Genomic DNA, 19,581 nt, shown 5'->3' on the forward strand with positions numbered 1-19,581 from the left:
ATAGTCTTAAAATTTGGGGCTATGTTGGTCACTACTTCTGTTTTACTGGTTGTTATGTCATGAAATGTGATTGCAGGGCAAGAAAGCAGTGATGAAGTTCAAGAACTCCATGGACAATTCACAGGAAGTGAATCGCTATCAACTTCCAAACATTAACAATTACATGATGCCTATTCCTCCTTCACCTCCTCCCCACAAAGGAAAAATCACAAGGGAAAATAGACTTGAATCATGGAGAAGGAGAAGATTTCGTCCAACCACTGCTCCCAATGGCTTAGAGCCTCTCTTTACCAGGGTGAATATGGAATCAAGTTTTCTTTTATTAATTTAGCACAGATTACATTATGCTTTTAAATTTCTGGATGTATAGTAAAAATGAATCTAGGGAAATCAAGTGCAAGTGCCTTACAAAAATAAATATAATAATTTTATAAATGTAATTGTAAGCTTGAATGAATCTAAAATCAGATACTTGAGTAGTTCAGTTCAGTAATTTAGCACAATTAATTAAAAAATCCAGTAAATCTTGAGGTCAAATTTAGTTTGTACTGTGCCCATTTCCAAATTATTTATTTCCTTCAATTTGCCCATTCAATCACGTGTTAGAAGTATTTTAACATGTAATTTGTGAAAATTTAGAGACTTAAGTATACCAAAAAACATAAAATCCCACATCAAGTACCTATTAGAGCTTCCTTTTAGTGATTTTTGGGAAAATATTGTATAATCTTTTCTTTCAGTGTTCTTTGAAAATAGTAGAGCTTGTTGTACTCATTTTCTCAAAATACTGATTAAAAAAATAGCCCTAAGACCAGTTAGACTGAACGGGGACACTTTATAGGACAAAGGCAAAAGATCTCTTAATTTTTATCATGTAAATACACAACTAATGAAAATTATGTGTAACTTCTGTGATTATTAGCAGATAGGTAGGTCTACCTTTCACTGATTGAGAATCAGGGAGTGAAGTTCCGACTTGCACGCAGATTGCGTACTGACTCTTCTAAACCAGCCTCATTCCAGCATTCTTTTTTGACCTCATTCCATATCTGAATCCCACAGCTCTCTGCATCAATAACCTCAAAATATTGGAGCTGTCTTCCTTGCACTTGCCCAAATTTTCTCTTTTCCATTTTCACCATTATTCTTCCTTTGTTATGGCTTCTGAAGAACTTTGTATTCCTCATGTCAGAGGTCCACTGTCCCATGGGTCCTCAATTTTACCTTTTTCCACTGCCTGTCATTCTCCTCTCTAATTTGGATTTTCATCCTCCCTGTAACATACATCTCTGTCTCTCAGCGTACCCAGGCTTCCACAGAGGAACTGGATCTTCTCTTCATGTGCGTAGCCTGAGATTCGTCTTCTCTCCTCCAACAAAGTCCCCTGAAGAGTAGTTGGCTGTCGGTTTAGTCTAACAAACAACCCCAGGCAGCTCAGCTTACAACAACAAAGGTTGATTTCTCTCTCTCTCTCTCTTTTTTCATTTTAACAGTTTTTAATTAATTAATTTTTAAATGTTTTCATTTATTTTGAAGGAGAGAGAGAGAGACAGAGCATGAGCAGGGGAGGAACTGAGAGAGAGGGAGACACAGAATTCGAAGCAGGCTCCAGGCTGTCAACACAGAGACAGATGCAGGGCTCGAACCCACGAACCGTGAGATCATGACCTGAACCGAAGTCGGACGCTTAACCGACTGAGCCACCCAGGCACCCCTAACAGTTTTTATTTAAAGTAGTATATCAGATTACTTTATTCCTGTATCTTCTCAATGGTTTCTTCCTTATATTTGCCCTTTTCCTTTCCTACTTGGCGAGACTTGCCTTTACATTCAAGGATCTCTTTGTGGTCTTTGTCCAGTTTTAGTCTAGTGATAACCACCTTTCCAGGGTGAAGGCCCACCTTCTTTTGCTGTGCCTGCTCAATGCACATGTCCCATTTCTTCCTGTAAACCTGGACTCCTTTGCCAGTCTGCTGACCTTTGTAGTGTCCTTGCACAACCTATACTTGAGCATCCTTTTGGAGGGGCATGGATCAAACGTTGTACTTCTGTCTCAGCTCTTGGGAAAGAGGGGAAGACCTAATCTTTCTGCGAATGTGGGAAGGTGCTTTGGGATGCCTTTTATGGTTCTTGCTTGGGTCGGAAGTCACAAGGAGTTGAGGCTTCATTTTGGCTGCTGGCTCTTCAGCGGTGGCTGGCTGCAGAAGGGAAGAACGGAGTTTATTTCTTGTTCGCATAATCGTCTGTTGTTGATCAGCTGCAATTCTGAGACCCAGACTGGAGAAACAGTCCCTGTCTGGGGTATGTCTGGGGTATGTTGCCTTCATGGACGACAGAACCATGGAAAGTTTTTAAGATTCCACTCAGCAGGGAAACTTCTGTTTGAATTCCATTACCAAAGCCTGACAGCGGTGGAAGAAGAAGTATCTTCCTCCCACGGAGTGGGGCAGTGAATATTTGGGCCAATAATAAAACCCACCATGTCTACTAACTTACCTCTGAACTGTACATGCTGGCATTGGTCCCCCTGCACTAAGCCAGCAAACATGTGCTCTTGAAGTCTGTGGCCTCTATTTAATGAGAACAGTGAGTTTCTCATGATATTCCCATGCTGGCAGCATTTGATCTTCTGATGTTAAAATATATTACAGGAATAAGCTCGACCCATTCATATTTTAATTTTTTTAAAAAAGGGTTTAAATATCTCATAAACCATAAGAACATATTAAATCTATATGTGCAAGTTAAATAACAGTAATCAAGCAAGCACCCATGTACACATCATTATTTCTTAACCAAGTAGAACACTGCTGTCATATTATGAGCCCCCGTTTCCTGCCCCATCACATCCCCTACTGCTTCCCAGAGTAACCATCATACTGACTTCTTTCTTAACTGAGTCCTGTTTCTCTTCAGAGTTCTCTGATTTAGATGCATGAAACTTCAGAAATAAGCTCAAATCTACCATTGTAATGAAAGAACAATGTTTATAGGAGAAAGGAGAAAGAAGCTGAATGGAGTCTTTGGGTCAGAGTCCAAGTTTGGTTCCTTGATAGTTTTAAGAGCCTCTTCTGGATAAGTCAGAGAAGCCAGGTCATGAGAGTTTCCCAGGGAGATGGGGCTCACCAGGGTCAGGGCATCTAGGCAAGTCCTAGTGTGGGTCAGCCACTGGATGGGCTGGGCTTCTGTACTGGGCACGGAGGGGAGAGCAGGGACTTTTCCACCCTGTGGCCATGACAAGTGAAGTGCAGATAAGCATGTAAGCCAGCCTCTGCTGGGCATTCTGCACTGGGGTTAGCAACACCATGGTGTCAGAGGGCGTCCTGGCTTCCATAGACCTTAGCATGTCTGTCTTTTGAGTTACAGGGTTTTAGCCTGACTTGGTCTTTTGTTTTGTTTCCAAACTTCTATTCTCTCTATTTGGAATCTCTGTTTGGGGAATGCTGGAGCTACTAGACTGAAACTCTAATATTCTTAGCTTTTCTCTTCTATTTTCTCATTCTTTTTTTTGTTCTACTTGACAAGAGATTTCCACAATTTTATCTTCCACACATTCTACTGAGTTTTTTCTTTTGGTGCCTTATTTTAATTCTAAGAACTCACTTTTGGTTCACTGAATGTTACTTTTTTTTTTTTTTTTTTTTGAGAGAGAGAGAGAGAGAGCACACAGGGGAGGGGCAGAGAGAGAAAGGGGGAGAGAGAATCTTAAGCAGGCTCCATGCCCAGTGCAGAGCCCAATGTGGGGTTCAATCTCACAACCATCAAGAGTCAGAAGCTTAAATGGCTGAACCATCCAGGTCCCGCCACTCAATGTTACTTTTAAAAATCATCTTGTTCTCTGGGGTGCCTGGGTGGCTCAGTTAAGTATCTGGCACTTGATCTTGGCTTAGGTCTTAATATCATGGTTGCGTGATGGATCCCAGGGTCAGGCTCCATGCTAATAGCATGGAGCCTGCTTGGGATTCTCTCTCTCCCTCTCTCTCTGCCCCTCCCCTGCTCATGCCCCCTTTCTCTCTCAAAATAAATAAATAAACTTTTTAAAAAATCAATAAAACATGTCTTACTCTATGATTTTGATTCTTTGGTATTTGTGGAGACTTCCTTGTGGACTAATATATATTCAGTTTTTGTAAAGTGAATCTCTTAATATTGGGAATAGAGTTCTATAAATGTCCAGTAGATAAGAAATGTTAATTATGTCTTTCCTGTTTTCACATGCTTAGCATTCTTGTTTATCTGCTCTCTCAGTTCCTAACTTCTAGAGATAATTCATTCTCTGTAATTGTAGACCTGTCAGTTTCTCCTTATAATTATGTCAAATTCTGCTGTTGTCTCAGTACTTATTTTCTTTAAATTAGTATTTAATATATAGTATTTAATATTATATATATGTGTGTGTGTGTGTATATATATTCATTTTACTTTCAGCCTTTTAATATCTTTGAATTTAAACTTTAGGTTTTAAATGTATTTATGTAGCATGTGGATGCTTTGTGTTTATTTCAATCTGAAAATATCTGTTCTTTAATAAGTGAGTTTAGGTCAATCACATTTATTTGATTTAGTATTATACTTAGACTTACTTCTGCCATCTTCATTTGTATTTTCTACTTACCATGATTTTTCTTTGATAGTAGCATTTTATGCTATTATTGCCTGTTGCCTCTTCCTTGAAACTTTCCTCCTTTGCCTTCCATGACACTCTACCTTCATCTTTCCTTGCCATCTCCTTTTACCTCTCATCTTGCCTCCTTTGTGACTCTTCTTCACACTTATTAGCCATCACTACAGGCTTAAACCTTGACTCTTGTTTTTGTATTCCAGATGTAGTCATCTTGTCACATGACTTCAGGAACTTCCTAGATGTTTCTTGGATTTGTCACTAGCTCCTGGGTCCTCAGGTATAGAATAAAATTGTCACAGTGGGGAAAGTCTTGCACTTTTCCTTCAGTAATTTGATTTACTTTATAGAAATCTAGAAAAGATTTATTTAAGGAGAGGTGGCTCTCATGAGTAGTTTGTACATTAAATTTACTCATTTTATGCCTACCACCCCCAAAGCATCCTCCAAATCATCTTAAAAGGAAAAAAAAAAAAACCATGTCAGAAAAGGCAAAGAAATAAGGCCTGTTCTTCTGTAGAGCACAGTCTCTGCCTTCTGTGATCTGTGTCTCTAGGGGATGATCCATGGAGCTAAATGACAAGGTGTGGTAGATCTTACAGCCTGGCAAGTTGCTACTATTCCCTGTTGCTTTGTTTCCTTTTGTTCTAGGACCAGCAGAGCTTTTATACTGCTTCTACAGAATCTGTGAGACTAGTTACACTGTTTTTACAGAATCTGTGAGACTAGTTATACTGCTTTTACAGAATCTGTGAGACTAGATACACTGCTTTTACAGACTCTGTGAGACTAGTTATACTGTTTTTACAGAATCTGTGAGACTAGTTACACTGTTTTTACAGAATCTGTGAGACTAGTTACGCTGTTTTTACAGAATCTGAGACTAGTTACACTGCTTTTACAGAATCTGTGAGACTAGTTATACCGCTTTTACAGACTAGTTAGATTTTGCCCTGAGGTTTACCTCACACATCTGCAGATTTTTATGTTCTCACACAATATTGCTGGTCACCTCTATTAAAATGTGAATGGTTCCATAAATGGTGTATATAAATGTGAAAACATAAGCTTTTAAATAAGAAGCTACTTAATCATTATAGTTACTAATCTAAAAAAACAAACAAACAAGGTTTGTTTTTATTTTTTTATATGTTTTATGAAATAAAGGACAAAGAGCTTCTCCAGGCATGAACTAGTCTGGGCTTTCTCTGTATCTGGTCAAGGTCCCCTCCCTACCTCCTACAGTCCCCATGAGTCCTGTGCAATTACTGGTGCCTGACTGGTAGATTCTGCTTCCCCTTAAATTTGACATGGTTTAGCCAGCTTCTCCATCCATTCAGTTAACGTATCTCATAAAGCATGACCTTTTTCCCAGTAATTTGGGCTCAAAATCTAGGATTCCTTCTTCTGTCTGATCACACATCAGTTAATTGCTAAGTCCTCCAGATCAGAAATATCCAATAGAAATATAATGCAAGCCACATATGCAATTTCAATGTCTCATAACTATACCAAAAAGGGTAAAAAGAAACATGTGAAATTAATTTTATTAACATATTGTACTTAATCAAGTGTATTCAACATATTATCATTTGAACATGTAATCAGTATGAGTTTTAATGAGCACTGTACAATGTTTTTCATACTATGTCTTTGAAATTCAGTAAGCATTTTATATTTATGGTGCATCTCATTCAAATGAGCTGCCTTTCAAATGCCCAACAGCCAAATGTGGTAAGTGGCTGCTGTCCCAGGCTGTACATCTCTAGCACCTGGACGGTGGCTCATGTGTCTGATAATCCCTTTCCCTTCTCAGTGCCACATCCCCGGGTCAGGGACTGGCTACCTAACTCTTCACAGGGCTGTTGCAGTCATCTACATACTTCCATTATGCCTTTAAGTCAACAAATAGCTCAAGTTAGCTCTTATTGATTGTGACAAGCACTGTGCTGGGTGCTGAGGTTACCAAGATGAGTGAAGCCAAATCCTTATTCTCAGAAGGATTGCAGTATAGCAAGGGAGACAGAAATATCTACCATTAACCATGACACATTGTGGTGAGTATAGTCATAGTGGTATAAATAAAGCACAATGAAGGAAATACTCGCTTTGAGGAGATTGAAGAGCATTTCGGAGAGAAGATGACATTTGAAATGGGCTTTGAAAGAAGAGTAGGAAGCGAGCAGATAGACTCAGGGAGCAGAGGGTAAAAGGCAGGAAGGCGAAGCAAGAGCAAGCTGGGTCCATCTCAGTATTGACAGAATCTACATGATGCAATTAAATAAAACTTGATAGAATAGCTCCCAACATACTCCTCCCCTGATTAAAACCTTCACCAGCTTCTTTCCTAATGAAAGCAGGTATGTTTTCTGCTTCATTGCTTTAAAATGTAGGTTTTATGATTATTCAGGTATGTTGAGACTTATAGATCAGGAGATGTTTGTCATTGAAAGGACACTTTGCACTTAACAGTTCCCAAAAGGAAGGGGCATGCCATGTACGATAGTCAGGGTTCTATCCAGAATAAGGTTTGACCACATATCTGGGCATTGTGGCCCAGGTAAGCTGACAGATAAAACTAACCATCACATAAGTCATGCAGGACTACACAAGGCCGCACCAAGGTTGGTCAGGAGATTGGGAAGTGGGAGGGAAACATGGGCAAGAGCCTTTGTTGTGGTTTCTGAGAGAAGGAACAGGAAAGATGGGGTGAGCAGGCTTAGGATTGAACAGTATGAAGAATTTCGACAGGCTCCAGAGTGTGGAAGCTGTCCTGAGTTTTCTGGTCTTAGAGAAGGGGGTTCTAAGGGCAGGGGAATATTGGCCCAGACTTTAAGAGCTAGGTCACAGAGGTGGGGGGAGGGTGGATGTGAGCTCTGGGTTGGTTAGTTTGTACATGAAAAGCATGCTCCCAGGGAAGTCATTTACCCTCTCTAGGAATGTCTTGGGAGGGGTAGTTTCCCCAGAGTCAGTAAGGCTCCAGATGTCAAAACATCAGAATAAAAACATATGCTTATACACTGGCATTCAAGGACTCTCATATTTTGACTCCTTTCCAGCTTTCCGCTCCCATCCAAGCTAAACTGAGCTACTCCCTGGACCCTCAGCTGGTTGGCCCACCACTTCCCCACCTCTGATCTGTGCTTTTTTCTGTTATTACTTTCTGCCCGATGCTTACTCCCTTTTAAATCATCTATATAACTTTTTTCTTATTTAATTACCTTTGTTAGCTTTTAATAAAATAAAATGTTTATGTTTATATTCAATGATGGCAGCAATGATTCTATCTTCCATTTGAAGACAGAAGGAGGAGTTTTGTTCCAGGAGTTTTGCTCCGTGTTTTACATACATTTTCTCATTTAATACACACAATAAACTCAAGAAAGAGATGAGATAATTTATCCATATTAAAGATGAGGAAACTGAGGCAAGAAAGGTTAAATAATCTGGCCATCATCACATAACTAGTTAGTGGCAGACTAAGTGTATACACTCACTATACTTACAGTTAAGAGCCTACATTTGTAATCCTCAAATCCATATTATATGGAATTTATCTACAAGTCTTTTTTCTTTCAAATCCTTGAAGATATTAATCACAATTGGTCAGGTGCTTCTTCAATGCAGAGATGTTCTTTTTCTATGAATTGCCTGTGAGTGCCTGAGATATAAGAAGGAGGTTGTATCTTCTTTCTCACCTCTCCCAGCCCCTGTGAGAGGCCTTATGTTCTGTAGTGATTGCTATACATCCTAATAGGATCCCATCTCTTCCTCTCTTCAAAAGGATTTTGTGAGGCACCTGGCTGGCTCAGTCAGTTGAGCATCTCCCTCTTGATTTCAGCTCGGGTCATGATCCCAGGGTCATTGGGTTGAGCCCCGAGTTGGGCTCTACACTGAGCATGAACCCTGCTTGGGATTCTCATTCTCTCTCTCTGTGCCCCTCTCCCTCACTCGTGCACTCTCTCTTTCTCTGTCTCTCTCTAAAATTAAAAAAAAAAAAAAATGATTCTGTTACTTTCTTATGTCCCTTATATATTCTGCTTAGTATCAATATTCATGTACTTTTGTTAATTGTCACTTCTACTCCCAGATTATGAAGCTTGTTGAGGGCAGGCATTTGATTTCACTTACACTTAATCAAGTGTTTATTAGTATTGTGTTCATAAAGAGGTATTACCTTATTATGCATACAAAAAATTAAACTCTGAATTGTACTATTTAGCTTATGGAAATATTATAGAAATAAATTATGCCTTTCAGACATAGATCCCTTTTCTTCAACAACAAATAAAGTCTAACAAATGTTAGCTTTGTGAGAGAGATTGCATATTTCCTTTGTTTGACTTACTTTTTTTTTTAATTTCCATTCTAGTCAACATATTATCTTGGTATTTTTTATTCTTGGTTTTCCTCACCAGTGGACTCAGATTTGAGAATGAAAAAGGAAAGCATCAGCATGATTTTAATATAGGATAATTCAACAAATTTCATATAGGCTTGATTTATTTCAGGCACTTTCCTTTAAAGAACGTTTTCGCTTAAAATTAACATCGCAGTTTGGTAACTGCATTACTAAAAAAGACTTTTAAAAAGGTGCAAAAGCCAGTCCAACTGGCAGACCTTGTAAGCTTTCCAGACTTTCTCACCAAAAGCAAAACGCAGCCAGATCTTTTCTACCTCTGAGCAGACTTACTGAATGTGTTCTGTTGAAAGAGATGAGGAAGGGAAGGCTCATGTGTCAACCCCACCTCCTCAAAATCTGGAGCTCTGATACCTCCAGAAGGGTTGAGGGATTGGGGGGCATGTCAGGAATAAGCCCCAGACATGCGATATAGTGGGAAGAAAAATGGGCAAGAGGAGAGGGAAAAGAGGAAGCATAACGAAAGCAAAGGAGGGAGGAGGAGAGAACAAGGAAACACCAGCATGAAAGGAAAGAGAAAGAGAGGAACCAAATGAATACTGTGAGAAGAGGTTTCCCTTACAACCAGCTGCTTCTTGAATCCTTAGGATACGAACATCGAACAATGGCACACTCTTAACTCTGGCTCACTTGGGAATTTTCTCTCCCTAAGACCTGAATCAGAGTCAACGTGGGGACTGCCTGCTACTCCTTATCCACGCTTTGAATCCATCTTTGTCACGGCTTAGTTACCAAAGGTGTTGTCTAACAGGCCCCTGTGAATCTGTTTTCATGATGTGGTACCTATCGAGTTCCTATAAATGCAGAGCTTCTGACTTAGGGCAGTGTCATCATACTGGCACTGTAGCTTTTGTCTCAGCAAAGGAAAGAATGTGGAATCCCTAACTGTTCCATGGCTGTGTCCAGTCAGATCAATGTTTATTAGGCCCTTGCTAGGTGTCAGCACTGGCAAGACGCTGGGGGCATAAAGTTCAGTAAGATACTGTCCTTATCTACTGACAGTGAGAGGGATACAGGGGAATGGTTTCACTGCCATGTGACTTACAGACTTATATAGGTCTGGAGATTAAAAGTATTTGGTAGTGTTCGGACCACTACAATTGGTGCAGCTGCTGGGCCTTTAAAGGTATCAAAAGAAATTGCAAATAGTTGAGAGATAGTAGAAGTTAAGAATATAAGACATTTTTTTGTTATTTGAGAAATGTTGGACCTTATCCCATGGATATTGAGAATCTTTGGAGGACTTCAAGCAAAAGAGTCACGTAATCTATTTAGTGACAATAGATCACTGTGATACCACAGAGGAAGGAGGTTTTGAGAGACATCAGGCTAGAAATAGGGAGACCAGCGAATAGAGTAACATCTGTTTTCTTGGAACAGTTCAAATTTGTGTTTGTTTTTTTCTAGTATAATTATTAGTGATACCTCTTTCACTGTGTCTCCCAGTTTGGATGATAAATTCTGTGGCCGCTCTACTAACTACAGATTTATCCCAGTGGCCTGGAAAAAGACTCTATGGTGCTTGGAGTTCATCAGGGCTTGGCTAAGTGGATGAAGAGGAGTAACTGCCCAATGCTATCAGCAAGAACAGGCCCTTTGATCCCCTTAGAGTGTCTTACGTCCACCTCTCACTCAGGCCTAAGCAGAGATAAAAGAGGGCCCAGTGAGCATTTAGTATATATATATACTAAATTTATTCATTTTTGAGAGAGAGAGGGACAGGGAAGGGCAGAGAGAGAGGGGGACAGAATCCCAAGCAGGCTCCACACTGTCAGCACAGAGCCCGATGTGGGGCTGTATGTCCGGAACCATGAGATCATGACCTGAGCTGAAATCAAGAGTCAGATGCTTAACCGACTGAGCCACCCAGGTGCCCCTGAAGATTGAGTATATTAATTGAATGCTAAATATTATACATATGTGATGGCTGACTAGTTAACCACTCAACGAGCATGCTGTTTCTTTGTCAGCTCAGATTATACTTGCCTGAGGTATCTGGAAAGAAATGAGAAGGAAAGTCATAAGCAAGTGGTACAGGAAGTAAGAAAGATAACCCTTAGTTGTGCAAGGGCATGAGGCCCTGCTCTGGTTCCTGAAATGGAACTGAATGTTCATGGAAGGTTTTGATACTTGCTTGAGGACAGCAGAAAGGGCCGTGAAACCTTGTTAAAGTTTCATCAGCCTGGGTCCTTATAACCTTGGAAGATGGTAAGTATAGAGGCAATTGAGTCAACTGAAGGAAACAATTATTCATTTCCTACTGCACGTATTTAATCACGAGCTGTCACTCGGGCCTCCTGTTAAAATCCAAAAAAGGTTACTTGGTGGCAATAATTGGGGAATATTTTTTAAAAGAATGAAGTAACTAGACCCAGGAGAAAAGAGATGTTATCAGGAACACATTTTGGCAGGAAAAAAAAATGAGTAAGAATAAATGAAAAAGGTGAAGAGCTGTCATTTCCTTTATTTTATTTTTAAACATTTCAACTTCCACTTTCTCATTTTGTACATATGAGGCAGGCCTTTCCTCCACCATAATCTCACTATTACCTTGCATTTATATAGAGCTTATCTCCCAGAAGCTCACAGGGCTACTTCTGAATCTGTGCCACGTTAGAAAGTATTGCTTGACAAAAAGGAGATGCTCTTATTTAATCGTCATATCATTAAATGTTCTAGTGGGAGCTTGGAACTGGATTTGCTGTAGGCGGGTGATTGTGCACTGGGCCGCACAAGTGCATGTCACAGCTCCACAGCTACCCGGGCCAGAGCAAACGTGGCATGCTTTTGCAACTTGGAGTCAGGCCTGCCATCACCCCTTTGCTTTCCACTGTGACTCAGAGAGATGTTTCTAATCTGCAAAGAATTATCCAGGTTGCTGATTTACCTTCATGGCTACTGATGTTCCTGAAATATTTCTGGTGATTACCTCTCTATTTGGGAGCTCTGTCTGCCATAGGCAAGACCATTTGCTTGAATTTTAAATCTTGGGATTCCTTCCCCATTTATACTTTTCAGACTGTCATTTGCAGAATTTCATTTAATCAGATGTACTTCCTCTGGTTTTTGCTTCAGAGAAATGGAATTGAATGAGGAAAAAAGAATCCTCTGAAGTGGAAGAGGATGGATTTGGAGATGGAAATATTTTAGGAGTTCCTTCAGAAATTTTTGTTGTAGCTTTGTTATTTTTAAAAAAATGCATGTTTCCAAGGCATTCGTAATTCAGGGAAATCAAACTTAAATAATTGCTTTGAGTTCAGTGAAAGTTGGTCTCTTCACATTTTCCATTTAGCTGAAAACTGATTTTTAGAAAAGTGAAGTAGATTAAAATTATTGCCTGGCCTCTGTATAATTCTTGATCTGACAGTATTCTTACATGACTATTTCTCTGTCTCCTCCTCTTCCTTTTTCTGCTTCTCTTTCCTCATATTCCTCTTAGAGATTAAACTCTTTGCTCATTCATTATTGTGAAAATCGAATACAAACCAGGAGGCAAGAAAAAGGACATTTCTTTCCCTCTCTGGCATATCAATTTATTGTTTATGTTCTAAATTTGTGAACACCATAGAACAGACTTTTTTGATTGGGTGTACTGTTTGATATTAAAAATAATACTAATAATGTTGGTTTTTCATTGAACTGAATGTCTCCTGTAAAACCGGAGAGTCCTAGGCATATAGCACATGTCTCTAATCCCCAGAGCAACCGTAGAAGGAATCGGACATGTGCCGGCCCCCTCTCACATAGAAGATCACGAAAGGATATATTGTCAGTGCTCAAGTATAAAAATGAAGCACTCAATTGCAAAGACAGTTGCTAAATCACAAAATCAATTCAAGTTAGAACAAAACTATGCCACCGGTATTTAATTATTTTGATTTGAATTTTGATTCAAGAATCAGCTAAAAGAACCAAGCACAGTTTCATCTTGGGATCTCTGGTATTTTCATTGTATGTAAAACACATACACAACTAAAATAAAAAGTGACAAACGTTGTCCAGACCCCTGGCATTTACATGAAAAATATAAACCCAAAATGCATGTAATTATTAGAGCAATTTGTTTTGTAATGGGCTTGACTTTTTGTGCACTGCGAAGGTTGACATTTTATAAAGGTTTTGTTGCTAGGTACATAAAACGAGCCTTCTCTACTCCTCGTATTACAGTACCATTACCCTCTGATTAGAAGGTAATTAATTAATAAGTCCCCTTCTTTTGTTTACTCTAGGATTCAAGAAAGGTTCACAGAACGCCACTGCATAGTAATGCAGCTATTACAATGATCTATTTGGGGAAAAACGTGCACCTATCTCATGATCACCCAGACTTCCGGGATGAAATAAAAGTTTATCAACAACACTGTGGTGGGGAAAACCTTTGTGTTTACAAAGGCAAACTACTTGAAAAAGGTACACATGAAATGTGAATTTTTTTTAAGTTGCTTGAGGTTGATGCTATAGATAAGCTATCGTTGATATAATATCAAAATGACTTCAATCACTCTATGAAATTATGCATATCCAGGGACTTATAAACCAGCTGCCTAAAAGTAAATCTAGATTTACTGCTCCGTGATTGAAACCGAAGCAGCAATTACTCTTGAAGATTGTGGAAGAAAGAATTTGGAGTGATTTAACCCACTAACAGATTAATTTTGGGATAGAGATATATGATCATTAAAATGTTGCACGAATAAACTGTCCCCCAAATTACAAGTTAACTATTTGGCTTGCCATAATGAATTATATCACACATTATTCTAAGGGAAAAATACCAGATTGGCAATTTGTTCTTTAGAAAAATGTTGAGATAAAATCACAAATCCAATAAACTTCAGGGTGAATCACACCTAAATAACTTGGTGCAGAATTTGGCTAGATCGATTTTAGTACATTTCTGCTTTCATTTGATCATAAATCCATGTTTCTTACCATAAGATAATTTTTATATTCAATACAGGGTTTCTCATATTGTACTGAAATGGTTTTCATCAATATTTAGTTCTTTGGAGTAGCAGTTAAAAGGACGAGGATATAATATAGGATTATATTTGTTATTTCCTTGTTTAAGAAACTCTGTTTAGAAAGTTATTGTATTTTTACTAACTGAAAGAAATATTTACACTTGGGCAATCTTGATATAGGTTTAGGGAGTCTTAGGAATTGGGGGCAAGCATGGAATTATTACTTTTGGCTTCTCTGATTTCCCTCATCACTCAAAAATAATGACTATTAATTTTAAAAATTTCAGGTACTTAAAAAGAAACTAAACAGATTTAAAGATTACATATATAAAACTTTCCAACATAAAAAAAAAAGAGTAAACACTTGAATGTTAGTTTTAACTTTTACTTTATAAAAATTTGTAAAACTTATAAAAAATAATCCTCAGTATATTCTAGAAATGATTTTTCCTCATTTTCTCTACTTTGCTGGAATGTAATTTACTTTGTCATTCTGTCATAGCATTTGAAAGTCCATTCCTTCCACTTTGTAGGTGAGGAAAATGAGGAGACCAGAGATATAGTGGCTTCGTATGGTCCCATGTACAGTTTGGGGCATGGTCAAGAGCAGATACTGGGCCTCTGAATTGGTGCAGGATCCTTGCTCAGTTAGCGATCAGTGCAAAGGGTTTCCTACGTTTTCATAATATGAGTGGCATGAAACCCCTAATGATAGTGGCATAGATAGACTTATTTTTTGAAAGTGTGACTTTCAACTATTAATTTAGAAGAACAGCTGAAATTAGCTATAGTCTACAATTGGAACAAATGCAATGAAACTTTTCCTGGGTCTTGGATCACGCTTTATTTCAGACGATGCCTACATGCCTTTCTGCCCACTGGAAAACATGGTACATACAAATGAAACAAAAACAAGAAGTGGGGAGCTGAATGCTTCTCTGGGAGATGATACATACTCTGTAGGAATGGTGCAAAACCAGTAAGGGAGAGTGTGACTTGGCTAAGTGTTGTTTTGCATACATATCGATCCTGGGACTGACTTTTGTTGTGTCACTTGATGGACTTGAATAATAGGATGGAATGGGAGCTTAAATAATTGAATCCTGTCCACACAATAATTTTGTCTCAGCTTGCCCTTTGATTGCCAGGAAAGTAATTGTTCAAAATTGAAAAGTTGGTTGGCTCAGAGTTGACTTGCGGTTCAGCAATCTTAGCAATTTAGCTGGACTGAAAAGAATCTGCCCGTTTTTACAAATCAAAGCTGTGCATGATTCAGTGAAATGTGAATAGGTTTTTAGAAGAGTTCTGTTTAAAAAAAAAAAGGTGTTTAACGTTCTGCTTGGAGCAGTAAACTAATTAAAAATGTGGCATTCGTTAATTTGTCTTGCTTTGGGATGAGAAATAACAATAAAATTAATTATTTAGGAGTGTGGCAAGTGCATCTTTTATTCCCACAGTAATTCATTGATGTCTTACAGTTTGAGTGTAGATATCAAGCCTCATATTGATTGTTAGGTACACCTATGAAGTCACGGACTCGTTCTGCTGCTTGTAAAGAGTCTGGTTCTTCACAGGCATTTTTATTTACCATGTTCATCCTTTCAAACAAGGAAAACCTTGGCCTCCTGGGTTCATGTGGAATCAAAGAGCAAAATAACTTTTTTTTTTCTGGGCCCCTTATAATCCCTTCCTTTTCTGCCCCATTTTCCCATATTTTCATAACCTGCTGTACTGATTTGTGCATTCCTCATTACTCCCTCACAAACCGGTGGCGCTGCCGTGTCCCCACCCCCATGCTGTTAGCTTGTCTCTTCTGGTGCTATTTCCTTTGTCTGAAATAGGACAAAGGATTTTAAATTCAAAATAGGATTTTAAATTCAAATCGTACCCATCTTTTAAGAATCAGATTGAGGCTGTGAGGCTTTCTCAGCTGACTTCTACCGTTTTATCCCTCCCTCCATGGCTCTGGCTCTTAGTCTCCACCGAAAACCGAACATTTCATTACACTGTGACTTAGAGTAACTGTGTTTTTATTTTTCTTTTACTTGTTATATATATTGAGTTTTTAGTTTTTACTGAGGTGTAACTTATATTCCATAAAATTCATCTATTGAGTGTACAATTCATTGAGTTTTAAACATTTTTATAGGGTCGTGCAGCTATGATCACAAACCAGTTTCAGAATATCTCTATCACTTCAGAAAGTTCCTTTGTGCCCATTGACAAAGAATCCTCACTCTTTGTAGCCAGCCTCAGGCAGCCACTGATCTGCTTCCGATCTCTACAAATATGCCTTTTCTGAACATTTCATATAAATGAAGTCACACAATAGGCAGTATCTGTGTCTTGCTTTTTCACTTAGCATAATGTTTCTGAGAGTCGTCTAATTCATACCATTTATCAATAATTGTTCTCTTGTACCACTGAATGCATTCCACTACATGGACATTCGTACTATTTCTAATTCGGTTTTTGTTTGTTTAAGTCTATTTTATGTTTGTTTATTTATTTATTTTGAGAGAGAGAGCGTGCACGCAGGGGAGGGGCAGAGAGAGAGAGGGAGAGAGAATCCCAAACAAACTCACGCCCTTCAGCCACTTAACCGACTGAGCCACCCAGGTGCCCCTACAAATACAAGTTTTTGTGCAGACATCTGGTCATGTCTCTTGAGTAGATTCCTAGAGGTGGATTTGATGGCCTTTTTTTTCCTGAGTGAGGATCACACTTTTCTGTTTTTTACATACATGTTCTTTGATTTTTGTTGTTGTTGTTGAAAACAGAATAGTTTTGATCATATAGCAGCTGTGGATTCTAGATTCTGACTTTTCCCACTTGAAGGTTATTGTTCTTGCTGTTTTTGTTGTTCTTTAGTAACTTCTCTGAAACAAATCTGTGAAATCCATGCCCCCTCTCCTTGGTAGACAGCCAGTGTGATGTCTCTGCTCAGATTTTATCTATTTTTATTTTTCAGCTGGTCTCTTAGGGTTATCCCTGTGTTTTCATAGTGTATTGATCATCTAGTGATTTGTCAGAAGTTGTGTTCAAACACTGAACCACTACAGCCTCCAACTTCTGCTGGTGGATCTCTTTGTAGGTGAATTAGTTTCCTGGGGCTAATGTAACAAATCCTCAAAACTAGTGGCTTAAGACAGCAGAAATTTAACTCTCTCACAGTTCTGGAGGGCAAAAGTCTAAAATCAGGTATTAGCAGGGCCATACTCTATCTAGCAGCTCTAGGGGAGAATCTTCCCTTGACTCTTCCATCTCCTGGCAATTCCATTTCTGTATCTGTCCTCACATGTCATTCTTCTCTGTGTCTCTGTCAGTGTTGGGTCCTCTTCTTCTAAGGACGTCCGTCATTGGATTTGTTTGATAGAACAAATCCAACATAGTTTCATCTTTACCCTTCATTACTTATCCAAAGAAATAAGAAACCATACCCAAATAAGGTTACATTCTGAGGTTCCGGATGGTCATGGATTTTTATTTTTATTTTTTAAAAATGTTTACTTATTTATTTTGAGAGAGAGAGAGAGAGAGAGAGAGAGAGCATGAGCAGGGGAGGGGCAGAGGGAAAGGAGAAAGAATCCCAAGCCATGACATGGGGCTCATTCCTACGAATCCTGAGATCATGACCTGAGCTGAAACCAAGAGTTGGACGTTCAACCGACTGAGTTGCACACACCCCAGTCATGGATTTTTAGAGGGCAATATTCAACCCGCTGTAACGGGTTCAGGAGTACAAAGTTCAGGCAGTTTCCAAGTCTGCTTTAACTTTTATTTTCCACCAGGCTTTCTTGTGTTTTCTTTGTTCACAGATGGAAGCTCTGAGCAGGTCAGGGATGTGTGAATAGGTTGGGTCTACTCCAATCCATGCCACTTCCCGTTAGCTGGGGATGTGTTGAGAGCTTATTGAATGTGTCTATAATTGCCTTATGGCCCGCATCTCCCTGTTAAATTTCTGACTAGTCCACTGGCCTGCTGCTTGCCCTAATTAAAAATACAGTCTCAGCTAGCAGAATCCCTGACCTTCCACGTTAGCTTGCCTCCAAGATTGCTACTTATTACTGGTAATGCTACTGGCCAAGGAGTTTTTGTTTTCTGCTCCCAATGAAGCCAGCCCCCACTGACAGTGAAGCTGCTGGTTATTTCTGGCCTGCCCTACCATATTAGAACGAGGTGATGAAATGGTGGCTGGGTGGGGGGGGGGGGGGAACAGCCCCAGGCAAGAATGCCTCAGACTCCCTCTGTTCTTACATAAAATTCAGTCATTTTTGATGAATAACTGCTGCTCAGTTTGTTTTAAGTCTTTGGCCCATTTTTAGAGACAAAATTTTAAGGGGAGAGGATTTGGTGACCTCACTCCAGAAAGCTGGTCTATTATTTTCATCTCTCCTGCTAAATTATAACTTCTTGAGGGAGAAGACCATATTTGATATTTTTTTGGTATTTTAGTTTCTCTTTAGTGCCTAAAACAGTGCGAACCACTGCCAGTCCACAATGAATAACCATGTTTTACAAATAGTCTGGAATGCCTTCTAACATTAGACATTATATAATCCTTAATTAAGACTACTCTGCAGACTGGGTCACTCCCTCCACCCCACTCCTTCACCCCCACCCCCGGCCATCCTCATTTTATAGATATGAATTCTGAAATGCAGCAAAATTAAATGACTTACCAATGGACACTCAACTTGTAAGGGAAGAACTAGGACATGGACCCAAATCTTCTGACTTCTGTTTTATATGCATTCCATCATTTCACACAGAAACCATTAAGTCAGGGTTGCCAAGCATCAATAAATTTTAAAATGTAAAATTAGGGGCACCTTGGTGGCTTAGTCAATTAAGTGTACGACTTTGGCTCAAGTCATGATCTCACGGTTCGTGGGTTCGAGCCCCACATTGGACTCTGTGCTGACAGCTCAGAGCCTGGAGCCTGTTTCAGATTCTGTGTCTCCTTCTCTGCCCCTCCCCCACTTGCATTCTGTCTCTCTCTCTCTCTCTCTCTCTCTCTCTTTCAAAAATAAACACTAAAAAAACTAAAATATAAAATTAAAAAATAGATAACAAGGAAAGAAAAGCAGATGGTGTCAATTCTTGTTCAGTAAGTTTGGAAAAAAAAATGAAAGAAATGGAATAATAGGTGGATGTGCTCTCTAGCCAAATGAGTACAAAATGGAAAGGCAGTCATGTCTAGCAGTTCATCTCCTGTGCCCGTTCTCAGCATTTCATTGCCTATACCCTCTTCCCAGGCTGGGAACTTAGGTAGTTACAGTGTGTGATGCTGCAGCAGAATAGATCATTGTTACATGAATGTCCCATTCAAATTTCAGTAAAGAAAGCAGCCAAACTAGCTTTCTAGTCAATACGTAGGAGCCCATATGTCATTTAGAAGAGTGGATTTTTATGAACTTTTTTAAAAAAATGGTTTATTTATTTCGAGAGAGAGAAAGAGAGAGAGGAGCAGCGGGGGAAGGGCAGAGAGAGAGGGAGAGAGGATCCCAAATCCCACGCAGGCTCTGCACTGTCAGCACAGAGCCCAATGCTGGGGCCCAGGAAACCAGGAGATC

At 39.2% G+C, this 19,581-nt stretch overlaps 1 protein-coding gene and 1 pseudogene across 1 annotated transcript in view; one reads left to right on the top strand and one right to left on the bottom strand.

Moving 5' to 3' along the window:
- ERICH3 (glutamate rich 3) overlaps positions 1-19,581 on the top strand; it is a 106,454-nt gene that overhangs the window by 45,643 nt on the left and 41,230 nt on the right. Inside the window, 2 exon segments of the mRNA XM_019448860.2 lie at positions 77-295; positions 13,271-13,451. Of these exon segments, the coding sequence (XP_019304405.2) occupies positions 77-295; positions 13,271-13,451 (400 nt within the window).
- LOC128774713 (60S ribosomal protein L26-like) lies at positions 1,752-2,192 on the bottom strand (annotated as a pseudogene).

Source organism: Panthera pardus, unplaced genomic scaffold, assembly GCF_024362965.1.
Source record: "Panthera pardus isolate Hobbes unplaced genomic scaffold, ASM2436296v1 HiC_scaffold_11, whole genome shotgun sequence".
NCBI classification, from domain to species: domain Eukaryota; kingdom Metazoa; phylum Chordata; class Mammalia; order Carnivora; family Felidae; genus Panthera; species Panthera pardus.